Raw genomic sequence first — 14,025 nt, 5'->3', positions numbered from 1 at the left:
CACACAGGCCAGTACGCAGCAGAGTCAGGATTTGAACCCAGGCAGTCTGACTCTGTTTGGAGGGGAAGGTACCAGGGACCTTGTGGACATGCAGATATTCAGACATGCAGGAAATCCCAAAGGGACATAGAAACTCCATCACCCTGAGGCTGGAAGAGGGTAAGAGGATGGTATTCTTGGTCCCTGTGTCTGCAGACCCATAGCACCACTCCATTTTTGCTGGAAATTGAGGTCCAGAAAGAAGCCTCTAGCCCAAGGTCTCACTTCTCATTACTGGTAGCGTTGGGACAGGACAAGTGTCCTGGCCCCCAGCCCTGGCTTCTTTCATGCCCTTGTTCTCTTGAACCCTGGTCCACACAACAAGCTAGGCACACCCCCACCCTTAGACCCCTCCATAAAGGACTGCCCTTATCCCTTCTGCCTCCCCAGGACAGAGTCCGTGGCTGAGAAGATGCTGACCAATTGGTTTGCCTTCCTCCTGCACAAGTTCCTGAAGGTGAGACTGGGAGTGAGACAGGAACTGGGAGTTGAGAGCAAGATGGGGGGCTGCCCCTCTGAGCCTGGCCATCAGGGCTGCATGGGGACCCCCCCTTAGGAACAGAAACCTACCTGGCTGGGTGCCCCAAAGCCAAGCGGGCCTAGAAATAGGGTCGGGAGAGGGAGGGAAGGAGGCTGGTGCCCCGCCACCTACGCCCTGCGTCCGCCCACAGGAGTGTGCGGGGGAGCCGCTCTTCATGCTGTACTGCGCCATCAAGCAGCAGATGGAGAAGGGCCCCATCGATGCCATCACGGGCGAGGCCCGCTACTCCCTGAGCGAGGACAAGCTCATCCGGCAGCAGATCGACTACAAGACCCTGGTGAGGAGGCAGGAAGCCCAGGGGACAGCACGGACCTCCTGCCTCTAATCTGTGCTCTGCCTTCTCACCACAAAGCCAGTTTGAGGGGTCAATAAAGAGGCTGGGAGGCCGGCCTGGGGGCCAGTCCAGGGGGCATGCCAAGTGTTCCAAGGGTGGACACACAGGCCTGGGCCCCTCCTCCCCTATCTCATTGGCTGGGCCTAAAGAGCTTGCATCGCCTGCGTTTACCCTAGATCACTCAGCATTAGCTGTGGGGAAATTAGCATGACAGGGAAGAAGTCTGCTGATCTCTAATATAGAGGCTTCGGGGAAGTGGGAGGCCAGCCCTTGCAACACCTGGAGGCACCCCTGATCCCCCAGGACGTCTCCACCCAGGATGACAGCCTCCCCTAAGCCATCAGGGGCTAGAAAGTAGAGTCCTGTCTCTCTGAGAAAGAGAGGTGGGCAGAAGGACTCAAGCTGTCATTGGCAGATGGCTAGAAGGTGAGAGAAACTGAGACACAGACAGAGGGACTCCCGTTTCTCCAGTGAGGAGGGGGAGCCTGGGTAAGAGAAGGCTCCAGGGCCTCACGCCCTCTCCCCCAAATGGCTCCTTCAACTCGCATCCTGTCCCTCTTCCATCGCCATCTGTAGATCCTGAACTGCGTCAACCCTGACAACGAGAACAGTCCGGAGATCCCAGTGAAGGTGTTGAACTGTGACACCATCACGCAGGTCAAAGAGAAGATTCTCGATGCCGTCTACAAGAACGTGCCCTACTCCCAGCGGCCGAGGGCTGTTGACATGGACTTGGGTAGGAAACCTGGCCTTGGAGTGTGAGGGCAACTTCCAGGAGGGCATTTGGGCTACGGCAGGGGTGTGGGGGGGAAGCCCTGCCCCGCAGACAGCCCCTCGTCGGGGCATGACTGGGTCCCGTCCAGGTGAGGGGCCAGGTGACATGCGTGCCTGAAACACTGCCCACTCAGATGTGGCCACCTCTGGGGAGGCCCATGCTTTTGCCAGCATTGACACCCCCGGAGCCCCAGACGCCTGAAACACTGTCATTGCACCAGCTTGAGGGAGCCGGGGTTGCCAGGCCCCTAGAGGACCCCACGACTGGGCAGTCCCGGCCCCCGCCCCTCACACTGCTCCTGCACCACCCCTCCACCCAGAGTGGCGTCAAGGCCGGATTGCCCGGGTCGTGCTGCAGGACGAGGACATCACCACCAAGATCGAGGGTGACTGGAAGCGGCTCAATACGCTGATGCACTATCAGGTGAGGGCAGGGCTTTGCGTCAGGGACCCCTGCCCTCCCAGAATGTCCCCTCCTTCTAAGGTTTGCTCTAAGGCCCTCAAAGCCCTAAAAGGGTTCTCTTCTCTCCCCTCTCCACCTCCTGCCTGAGTCTAGAGCAGTGATTCTCAGCCACAGCTGCTGATTAGAATTACTGGGGGAAGCTGTCGAAAACACGAGTGTCTAGACTCACCCTGAGAAACTGACTGAACTGGTGTGGGGTTGGGCTGGACATTCCTATCCTGTACAGAGTGTAGCTCTTCGCCTGCAGAAACATAGCATCTTTCACAGACAGCTGCATAGTCTCCTGCTGCTTTCTCTTTGCTTTCTTACTAACGCGGCTTACACGTCTCACCTGCAACGAAGCAGGGACTTGGGTCTTATATTCTGCCACTTACTAGCTGGTGTCCCTGGGGAAGTTGCTTAAGCTCTCATTCTTCTCATCTCTAAAATGGAGTTAATGGTGATCCCTGCCCCATAAAATTGTGAGGAATAGATTGAATATAGTAGGTAGAGTGTTTAGCACACAGGCAGACACATTGAATGGAACAGTCAAAAAAAAAAAAAAATCTCAGCAAAAGAACAAAAGATCCCGAGAGGTATCTACTCTCACCCCCCCTTGCTTCTCATGGTAACCACTCACAGCTGGGGGTCTCTGTAAGATTAAGCACGGGTAGGCTGGTTGGGATTCGAAAAACATACTAAAATAGAAGCTGGAGATGAGCGACAGTGAGGGAAATTAAACCAACCAGAGGAAGCGCCTTGGGCAGCAGGACCCTGTGGGATTGCCTGGTTAATAACATCATCCTCTGTCCCTGCCTCACACGGGGAGGGTGCGGAGGGGCTGGCAGGCTGGGTTCTTAAGCACTGAGTTGCCAACGACCAGGAGGCTGGGGGTCCTAACAGTCAGCAGGACCTGCCTGGGAGCCTCTTGGGGCACAGAGGAAAGAGAGGGGCACTGGGGAAACCCCAAAATGCTCCCTTCCAGGCTCCATCCCCCTTTCTGGCCTGCATTTCCCATGCTGACACTCTGCCTGGACCCCCTCCCTAAATGGAGTAAGTGTGGTATAGTGGGCAGAGAAAAGAATTTGTGAGTTCTATTTAAACCCCTGCTTCCCCATTCACTGGTGATGTGACTTAATCTCCCTAAACCTTGGGTTCCTCATCAGTGAATGGAGATATGACCCCAAATTGTGAAGGTGGTTGGAAGTATGAGAAACCACAGGTGAGGTATACCAGGATGTATATACCACTCCATAGTAGCTATAATCACTCTGTTGATTCCACCCCAGCCCCCAACCCCACTTCACACTGGGCTTCGTAGAACAGTTTTAATGAACCAATTAGAACCGAAGAAGAAAGTGCAAAAGAAATGAGCATTATGCCCCCAAATTGTTAGTTTCTCCAGGGCAGGAACGGGGCCGCTCTCCTGTCTTTGGTGCTCTAATGCTTGTTACTGGTCTGTCTGTCCTATGACTCCCAATCAGAAGAATGGAATATTCTGTTCTAACAGTGCTCATCTTACAAAGCACTTTGAATTCCCCGATGTCATTTATCATTCATGTATTCATTCATTCCTCAAATATTTACCGAGCTTTACTTTGTGCAAGGCTCTTCCCACACGCTAGCCCTGAGTGACAGGGGACAAGAGGGATTATTCTTCCCTTTGGGAGACAATGATGATGATGATGTTCATAGTAGCAACAGTAATACCAGCAGTTACTGAGTGTCACTGGGCGCCAGGCACCACTGCTCCCAGCCTCTACGTGTCCTAATGCCTTTAATCCTCGCAACAAACCTAGACTCGATTATTATCCCCTTTGACACATGAGACAACTGAGGTGCAGAGAGGTTAAGTGACTTTCCCGAAGTCATGTAGCTACGAAGTGCAGAGGCAAGGTCAGACCCAGCCAGGCATCTTGCCCACGGGTTTGCATCACCTGTTGGTCAAGAGAAAGACTGGAGACTAAGGACAAGGGAGATTTAGTGATGAGACCTGGAATTCAGTTGAACTGTGGTCATTCCAGTCACCTTGTGAATCTCCCTTTAGGTGACGACAAGCCATAAATGATAACATAATCTGTTCTCCCTGGGAGAATAAACCCTTGCTCCTGCCAGGCTTTCGTGTATCATTTCAATTGCAAAGAGAGTTCCTGAAAGTCCTAGGTGGGGAGTTCCTCCTCCTTTTTTTTTTTTTTTTTTTTTTTTTTTTTTTGCGATACGCGGACCTCTCACTGCTGTGGCCTCTCCCATTGCGGAGCACAGGTGGCTCCGGACACGCAGGCTCAGCGGCCATGGCTCACGGGGCCCAGCTGCACTGCGACATGTAGGATCCTCCCGGACCGGGGCACGAACCCGTGTCCCCTGCATCGGCAGGTGGACTCTCAACCACTGCGCCGCCAGGGGAGCCCCCCCCTTTACAGACCTAGTGCTGATGGTACAAGCTGCCTGCAGTCTGGGGAGCCGCCCCAACTGGGAAGTAACTACGCATTGGCAACTGTGAAGAGCCCTGGCCCCTGCAGCTTTATGCCATCAAGTCAAAGCGTCAACCTCTTGTTACCCTCCCAGGAGTCAAAGGTCCTTGGAGCCCCTACAGGAGAGAAATCTGCATGATCTTAATTAACAAAGAGATTTTTAAAAACTTGCCCGGGTTCCCGCAGATTTATAGGGAGGGTGAAATTAAACAGCACTACTAAAACGGGCTATCGGGGAATCTCGTTAGTGCTAATGGTCACTTACAGTTTGACTTCCCAAAATTTAATTTTTTTTTTTGGTGGGAGAGAGGGACTGACAATTTAAGACCCAGAAAGATGGTTTTACGACTGGTGCAGCCATAAATCAAACTTATAAAGTTCATAAAAATTGTTAAAGTAAAAAATGGTTTAATAGGAATGTTTTATGGCCCATAACATTATTATAGCTGTTTTACTCCCTCTGCATTAGGGGTTTAATTGGATCGCCACAATTCTGGGGATTCTCTGTTTTTATTGGATGGAGGGTAACCTTAAATGAAAATGGCCCCAAATGTCTTCAATATGGCTCCTCATTTATCAGCCCTTTCCCTGCAGGCTGGGTGCTGAGCCTGGGCAACCTCACAGGTTACAGGCAAGACACCTTCTTTCTTGCTGACTCCCCAAGAGCAGCTGTCTTGTGGTGAAGACCTTCAAGGTGACTGGGCCATTATAGGACCCAGGCCAGAAGGAAATCAGAACCAAAAGGGAAAATGGGCTTCAGACCAGTGTGTCTTGAAATAAAATCCCAAATTAGGATGCAATGAGGAGAACATGTGCTCTGGAGCCTGACAGTCCGGGCGACAAATTTTGGCTCTATCGTGTGTTAGCTGTGCGAACTTGAAGGTGTCGTTTAGCTTCTCAATGCTTCAGTTCCTCATCTCTAAGATGGGGATAGTTGTATGTAACTCACAGAGCTCAAGGCAGGCTGGGCTACACTAGCTCCCTCTAATAGAAATACAGTGCAAGCCACACGTATAACTTGACATGTTTTACTAGTCACATTTAAAAAGTAAAAATAAGCAGATGAATGTAATGTTAATGTTTTATTTAACACAACTGAACTAAAATAATTGTCATTTGAATGTAATCAATATGAGCATTATTAATGAGACAGTTTGTGTACTTTTATTCATCCTAAGTCATTGAAATCCAGTGTGTATTGTATATTTATAGCGTACCTGAGCTCAGACACTTACAGGGCATCTCCCTTTGGACTGATTGGATTGCAAGAGCCCAATAGCCACAGGTGGCAAGTAGCTACCATACTGAAAAGCAGGAATTGTTATTTGTAGCATTTCTGATCTCCTTACGCTCTACCTAAACCCATTCCATAGCTTTCTAGAAGTACTTGACAGTTTTATTCCTCAAGATACCAACATTCACCTGAACTGTATCTCTCATACCCTTCTCAGGTATCAGACAGATCGGTGGTGGCTCTGGTCCCCAAACAGACCTCCTCCTACAACATCCCTGCCTCTGCCAGCATCTCCCGGACGTCCATCAGCAGATACGGTGAGGACCAGAAAGGTAGCCTGGGCAGCCAGTGGAGTCTTCTGTGACCCCCAGGGGCTACTCACCGTCCCTTCTGACAGCAGGAGCCCCGTACTGCTGCCAGCCTGCAGTCAAAGGCTTCCCTTTCTCCCTGGACCAGTCATCCTCGGAGCAGCCTGTCTCCTCAGAGCTGTGGCAGCAGGTGGTACCCGGCACCCCTCCTTTGAGAGCCCAGGTCTGATGAAGCAGTTTGAAGGGCCCACACTCAGGGAGGCTCTTGGATGGGGGGGTTCACATAACCCAGTCCCAGTTTATGCTATCGTCCTGACTGAATTATTAACAGTGCCCCCTTTAGCTCTCAGTCATGTCCCAATTTGGGCAGTCAATTGGCCATCCTAGCCCTTCCACCCCTGAGGAGTGCTAGGGTCCCCAGTGCCCTCTGGGCAATGAGGTTGTGGTGTTTCACTCTCTCTGACTCTGTTTCCTCTGGTTCTGTATAGCACTAGGCTTTGGGCTGTCCAGCTAAAGGACACCTCAGGACTGAAGCTGGCAGCTCCAAAAGGGGCTCAGACAATTCTATATTCTGGGCCCCAAGTAAGAAGGAGCTCGTCGACTCCCGAGAGGGAGCATTTCCACTCACAGCCCTTAGGATCCAGACTTTTATTCAAGCCTCTATGAGAATATCTGGTTGACATTTTCCCTATTGATTGTTCTTTGCTGGAAGCATCCGGGAATGAGGGACTCCCAAATTCCCAAGGGCCACTCCAGCTCACAGAATTTCTAGGTCCTCTTTTGACAAAGAGATTTCAGGCTGTTCTCATGCCAACCAAGGATCGATAAAATAACCCACCAAATATGAAACCCCAAGGGTCCCCTTCCAATTGAAACTGGTTTATTCTGAGTGAGTGCAGCAGGTGGGCAGGGATTCTAGAAGGATTCTACAAGCCAGGATGATGCAATTAGTCGCTCACAGGCCTCCGCTGCCCCCTTCTCCTCAGACTCCTCCTTCAGGTACACAGGCAGTCCCGACAGCCTGCGGTCTCGGGCCCCCATGATCACCCCAGACCTGGAGAGTGGGGTCAAGGTGTGGCATCTGGTGAAGAACCACGACCATGGGGACCAGAAGGAGGGTGACCGGGGCAGCAAAATGGTGTCCGAGATCTACCTGACCCGGCTATTGGCCACCAAGGTAATTCCTGCCCTGCCCAGCCCAGGGAAGGCCTCCTCAGAGGTGTGTCCTACCCCCCACCCAGCCCACAGCATAGGAAGGACAGCATGGAGTCTGTCCTTCAAGGTAACACATTTGGACAAGGAGGTCCAGGTCTGGGGCAGGCTTCCCAGGAGATCAGGCCACTGCTGTTCTCTACCCTTTGGCAAAAATCACAATGACATCTTTCCTCCTAGCTCACCCTATAGGACCGCCATTACTCCTCAGAGGATCGACGGTCTCACCTCGGGCCTCTACAACCCTTAGGAAATCATTGGGGTTTTTTATTGGTATTAGATGGACAGATATGCCAACTTCCTCCATCAGTGTCTTTTCTACCCACTTTCTGGCCACAGTGGGAGGAAAAGCATGAAGGCCTGGTCCTTCTGGTATCCAAGAGAAGGCTTCCCTTTCCCCATCCCATCTCATCTAACCCCAGATGCTCATGGAAGCGAGGCAGCAGCAGTGCTGGAAGCTATGATCTAAAGCTGTGTTCTAGCCTCCCTAGCAGAGAAAAGTTTGCCTATATATGCATAGCAATCATCCAGCCCGTATTTGCCAGTACTGTCCCCCACTGACCCCACAAAAATGTGGCTGAAATTCTAATACAGTGGCCTCTCAGATTTGCTCCCTGAAGTGCCTCAGAAATACACCATCAGACCATGCGTCTCAAATTTTGCTTTGCCTAATATGCTAATAAGAGACCAACAAAGAGACACCAAAAGGTTGGACATTTTCCTGACCTTCAGAGGTGATTTTTGAATCAGCAAACTGTGGGCCCCAGGCCCAGCCTTGTCCCTGCCCCAGGTTCCCTCCAAGGCCCTGTGATCAGGGCTGTGTCTCAGCGTTCTTGGACCTGGACCCTTCACCCAGTCCCCACTCCAGACACTGCTTATCCCTGGCCACTCACATGGTGGGCCCTTCACACCTTCCTGTGAGACCCTCTGCAGTCCTGCCCTGTTCCCGCTGGAAAGGTCCAGCCCTCCATTTTGTTCTTGTACCGGCCTGTGCCCTTCATTCCCCGTTGGAAGCCTGGGCTCAGAGCATTTGCTGTCTTCAGTCAGACTCCCCACACCCACACCCGCCTGCCACGGACACAAGCAGAAATGTGGCATGTGGCCGCAGGTTGGAGGAGGTTCTGGCCAGGAATCTGCAGCCCATTCAGTCCCTCCCACCTGCCTAACACCCACCCCCACCCCCACTCCCACCACACTCTGCACAGCCTGGCGTTGCAGACAAATCTCCAAGGCAGGATCGGTCCAAGGCACCATCTGGTCTGCCCACCTGCTGCCCGTTCCCCTCCCCCACCTCATACTTTCCCACCACCCCTCCGCCAGGGCACGCTGCAGAAGTTCGTGGATGACTTGTTTGAGACCTTGTTCAGCACCGTGCACCGGGGCAGCGCTCTCCCCCTGGCCATCAAGTACATGTTCGATTTCCTGGATGAGCAGGCGGACAGGCACAGCATCCACGACACAGATGTGCGGCACACCTGGAAGAGCAACTGGTAACCCCCTGGGGAGCCCAGGGAGAGCTGCAGCCTGGCGAGGCTGCAAGCTGCGGGGCGTGAGAACTAGCAGGGACCAGGGAGATGGGCAGAGCCTGTTCTCTGCTGTGGCTGAGTAATCCAAGGTTCCTGGGACAAACATATGCTCCGCAGAGCAGATGTGGTCCCCAGGCGCCAAGTGGGCCCTGCCGGGCATAGAGCCTGGCACCAGGACAGAGCTCTGCCCTTCCAGGCTCAGAGCCTTCTCCGGGACGTGCCTCGTCCTCCCTAACTTCTTAGGAAAGGGAGCTGGAGGAACCTACACAAAGAGCCACATCTGAGACCTAGCAGCAGAGCTTCACAGACAGGCGTTGTGGGGCATTCTAAGCACGGCAGAACCTAAGGCGCTTCCTGAAATGGGGAAGCCCTGAATTAAACTTAGACCCTGGGGAAGTTGGCCAGTGCTGGGAGAGAGCTTGCACCTGCTGTAGACTTGAGCCCACCAACTACGAGGTTGTCATTGCAAACGTGATCCCTTAAGGCCAAGTGATTACCCCGGCGCCATGGCTTTCAGGAAGCAGCAGGCAGGACGTCCTGCAGGCGTGACTGTCTCCCCTAAGGTAACCTCTGCAGCCAAACCCAGCACTGGGAGAAACAGCTCCTGCGGGCTCTTCACGCAAGACGTTTCTCTCCTGGGTTTTGAACCTGGACCATAGACCACACTGAAGACCGACTTTCAGGTCACAAAGGGCCTGGCCAAGAGCCAGAGTAAAAGCCTTCCTTCAGGAAAAGAGCACAGAGAGGGGAGAGAGGGGGTCCAGGCATTTGGGTTGGGCAGGCAGCCCACACAGCTGTCTGGAGTCAGCCATCTCCTCGGAAAACAGAGCCGGCACAGATGGGCCCCGGCTGTTATTTGGGAATCAAAAGTCCTAGCAACCAGCAAAACACTTTGGAAAAACCCAACCCCGAACCCCATATATTCCTTCTTTTCCGGGGTGTTGTGGTTGCCAAGCGCTCCAAAGTCTGCAGCTTTGATCACAGTGGAGTGAAATGAAGAGGCTCTGGTGGTCGTGGGGTGAGGAGCCTCCAGTGCAGGTCACTGGGACAGGCCTTTCATTCATCTGCATTCCCAGGGCCGGGGCCATGGCTGTTCCCTTTGCTTAGGCGGATCCTCAGTCCAGCGCTGGGAGTGGCAATTTCAAGGGAATCAAGAGAACGTTCTGGATTATCCCCATCTCTGTGCCCTTTGTTTCTGGCCAGGCCCAAGTCATACCCTGGAGAGCAGACTCTGGAGTTGTGGTGGGGAGAGTCCCCTTAGCCAGACCTCAGGTCCCTAATGTCCCAGGAAAGACTATTAGAAGCTTCCAAAGCTGCCGGGGGAAGGGGAGGTAGAAGAGAGGAGTCACCTCTCAGCCCAGGCCACTCCCTCCGGGTTAAGGAAAGTGAGTGATCCCGTTGCATTTGGAAGGATAAGCAGAAATCATAATGGAAGGACTTGGAGTGGGCACAGCTGATCTTTCCCAAGACTTGGCGTGAACTGAGACATTTGGGAAAGTTTGGGGTCCAGGAGAATCAAGAGAAAATGAAGGAGACGGGGGAGGTAGGTTGGATGGCTGAAACATCTCAGGCCCGAAGGACAAGCCGGGGACAGGGCTCATTCCACAGAGGATCCAAAAGAGTTAAGGGCCTGCAGGCAGCTGGAGGAGAGGGCCAAGTTGGAAAAGGCAGCAGAAACAGCAGCTGTTCTGGTTTTGAAGGGGAGTAAATGGGCTTATCCTCCTTATGGCCTAAGGAGCAGAGAAAAAGCATTCTCCTCCGATTATAAATTCCCAAGTTGCAGAAAGAACTCTCCTAATGACTGATCAGTTCCTCTTGGGGTGGGAAAAACTCGGAGTCCCAGTGAGTCATTCCCAGCGTGCCAACAATGGCCTCCTCTTCTTCCTCTGCCCCTGACCAGATCCGAGACGGCCCCGGGGAGAGTCGTGAAAGAGCTGCCCCCAGGGGAGCCCATTCCTCAGCCCAGCCAGGCCGGGCCAGCCCTGGGAAGCGGCTGGGCAGCCGGGCTGGGTGGGGAGCACAGGTGGCGCCCTTTGTGCCCACTCGGAGCCCGTGCTGGGGCTGCCACTGCATCCTTCTGGATAATGGCCACAGGCATTGGGAAGGGACTCTGGGAGCCTGGGGGCTTTGTTTGAACCTCTGGGAAAACTGTGCAGCCCTCTGTACTTGGGCTTCCCTGGGGACACAGAGGCCTTTGGAAAAGACCTCCATGAGGGAACAAAGCCACCCACGCCCACCTCTCAGTTGTTAGAGAACAGGGTCAGCACCCCATTAGGGCGCAATAGTGCCTCTCCTTTTCTCCCAGCATCAGTAACAGCTTAGCCTAAATTGGCAGCCCAGGCTGGACCAGTTTTCTGTGACTTCATTCTCTTGCCCTTCGAGAGAGAATTGTGGGGGAGGGAGGAATGTTAGTGAACAGCATGGGGCACGGCCAAGGTACAGCCCTGAGACTCTGCTCTGCTGTTTCCTACAGCCTCCCTCTGCGCTTCTGGGTGAACGTGATCAAGAACCCCCAGTTCGTCTTTGACATCCACAAGGGCAGCATCACGGACGCCTGCCTCTCTGTGGTGGCCCAGACCTTCATGGACTCTTGCTCAACATCAGAGCACCGGCTGGGCAAGGACTCCCCTTCCAACAAGCTGCTCTATGCCAAGGACATCCCCAGCTACAAGAGCTGGGTGGAAAGGTCAGTAGCGCCCTCAGGACAGGCCCGTGGCCCTGAATGCCTGCTGCATTCCCTCCTCTGGGTTTCACTGACCGAGGACTCAAAACCATGTTTGTGGTGCCTTTGGGACCTCATGATCACCTTTTTCTCTCTTGTCCAAAGTTCCTGCTGGGGGAAGAAAGGGAAGCTCTGTACCCTTCAAGTCAGCTCATTAGCATTCTAATTACCATTTACTGAGCACACGCTAAGCACCCAGCACTGTGCTAAAGATGTTGTGTGTATCACCTCACTAAAGTATCCAGCAGAGTGGTAAAGTAGGTATTATTATCATCCCCATTTTACTGAGGAGGAAACTGAAGCACAGAGAGGCAAAATAACTTACCCAAGGTCACACAGCTGGCAGGTAGCAGAGCTGGAATTTGAATACAAGGAGTCTGGTCAGAGTCTGGGCTTTTAACTACCCTGGAAAGTTAGTAGTTAGGGAGAACCAGTCTCCAGGCCCCAACCTTAGGGAAAACCAGCCTCCAGGCCCCAACCTCAGCTTGAGGGAAGAGGCCAGAGGAAGCTTCGTCAGAAGAGAAGTAGGGAAGCAGGAGCAGCTGGGGACAACTGTGGTCTCAAGGGTTCTGGGGCCAGGGTAGGTATAGGCAGTATTTGCTGAGTCCCCACCAAGGAGCCTGTCCTCTGTACGGCAGATACTACGCAGACATCGCCAAGCTCCCCGCCATCAGTGACCAGGACATGAACGCCTACCTCGCCGAGCAATCCCGCCTGCACGCCGTGGAGTTCAACATGCTGAGTGCCCTCAACGAGATCTACTCCTACGTCAGCAAGTACAGCGAAGAGGTGAGTCAGGGCCCCGGGAAGGGCGCACACAGGGGGCAAAGCAGGTTAAACAAAAAGCAGGGCTCCATCCTTTAATAACAGCAACGGAGGGTAATTCAGAAAACACATTCACGGAGTCAAAAAGTCATCACCGTGCTTTTAGAAGGCAACCTATCCTCTCCTGATTCATTCAGTGCTTTCTTACACCTTCCACTGTCTTGCCTTCATTGTTCATGCAATACATAACACCTTTATTTGATAATGTAATTGTTTTTCCGTGCAAAGTGTACGATTAATTTCATCCATTCTTAAACAACGAATCAGACTCTTCTTTGCAGTCGGGAAGATGCTGTCAGTTACATTTCAGACAGACAGGTGGACATGACTAGATCCTGAAGAGGACAGCTCCAGAGGATTCACAAGTCATGCATTAGCACTGTACCTGAACATAATCGTAGTAATAATAATAGCTAACACATAGCACTTGCTATATGCTAAATGTCATTTTAAATACTTTAGATATGTACATACACACACATACATGTATGTATGACATCTGTATGTCATACATACATTCAATTATTTACGGTTATATTCATGAGGGCAGAATGGAAAGGCAGATAGAAGGATATAGGATTCTGGAAAATGGCCTCTTCCATGCTGAGTCTGCCCCCCCACTTTGCTTTTGTTCCTCAGCTCATTGGGGCACTCCAGCAGGACGAGCAGGCCCGGCGACAGCGGCTGGCATACAAGGTGGAACAGCTCATAAACGCCATGTCCATTGAGAGCTGAGCGATGGAGTCTCCTGTTCCTGGGAAGAGGGACCCGTGAAAGCTGTCACACTGGGCATCTCAGAAGGAAGGACAAGTGAAGGGGATCGGGCCCCAGCACTTGCTGTCCCCTGAGACCCCCTACCGGGGAGAGGGGAGGACCCGTCTCCCCACGCCAGCCAAGTTCCGTCACAGCCTGTTCCTGCAGGGAGAGACCGGGGGTGTCATCCGCCCCATCTCCCCGCGGCGAGGACGAGAGGGACGCCAGGACCCAGAGGAGGTGGCTCTTCAAGCTGAGAGGCACGACTGAGCGCGGCTCTGCCTCTGTGACTGCTGCTTTGCATGAAAACTCGTTCAGTGTATATTGGGGAAATAATGAGAACTTTATTTAATTTTTTTTAAGAAAAAGGAAAACCAGAAATAAAACAAAACAAAAAGCTTCCCTGTTCATCCCGTCCAACTTTCGTTTAATTCTGATTTCTGTCCCCCTTCCTTCTTCTACCCCTGTCCCTCCTTCCTCGTATAACTCCTGGTTCCCAATGCCGGAAAAAGCCTACAGAGAGATGCTGAGAGAAAGCAGAGGGAAAAATGATTGTTTCCTTAACTTCGGAATTGTTGTTTTAAAAAAGTGAGGAGGAGAAGAATGAGCACAAGTTGGCACCAAACACTTCGCAAAAAGAGAGGCCAGTGAAACCCGAAATTATCCCGGCAGCCGTAAGAGGTGGGGAAGGACTCACTAGCCTTTGCACAACTGGCGAAGCCGTCGAGCGGCTCCACCTGGCTGACTGGAAACAGCTTTACATACGCACACCTGTGTATTCTCATCTCCAGAGGACATATGTGTCTGTAGAGTACCAGTGCTTTTTGCTACTGTTCGGTTGTTT

General features: G+C 52.5%; 1 protein-coding gene across 1 annotated transcript in view; it reads left to right on the top strand.

Moving 5' to 3' along the window:
• The window catches only part of PLXNA2 (plexin A2), a 216,672-nt gene extending 203,083 nt beyond the window's left edge, over window positions 1–13,589 (top strand). The window contains exons 23-32 of the mRNA XM_030872914.2: window positions 430–496; window positions 711–857; window positions 1,491–1,650; window positions 2,009–2,112; window positions 6,053–6,152; window positions 7,130–7,320; window positions 8,676–8,845; window positions 11,355–11,567; window positions 12,242–12,392; window positions 13,068–13,589. Coding sequence (XP_030728774.1) covers window positions 430–496; window positions 711–857; window positions 1,491–1,650; window positions 2,009–2,112; window positions 6,053–6,152; window positions 7,130–7,320; window positions 8,676–8,845; window positions 11,355–11,567; window positions 12,242–12,392; window positions 13,068–13,163 — 1,399 coding nt within the window. The 3' untranslated portion in view covers window positions 13,164–13,589. The remainder of the gene's footprint in view (window positions 1–429; window positions 497–710; window positions 858–1,490; window positions 1,651–2,008; window positions 2,113–6,052; window positions 6,153–7,129; window positions 7,321–8,675; window positions 8,846–11,354; window positions 11,568–12,241; window positions 12,393–13,067) is intronic.
• Window positions 13,590–14,025: the final 436 nt, after the last annotated feature.

Source organism: Globicephala melas, chromosome 1 (genome assembly GCF_963455315.2).
Source record: "Globicephala melas chromosome 1, mGloMel1.2, whole genome shotgun sequence".
Taxonomy (NCBI): Eukaryota; Metazoa; Chordata; class Mammalia; order Artiodactyla; family Delphinidae; genus Globicephala; species Globicephala melas.
The sequence above is the reverse complement of the archived record's forward strand: the minus strand, read 5'-3'. Positions and strand labels throughout refer to the sequence as shown.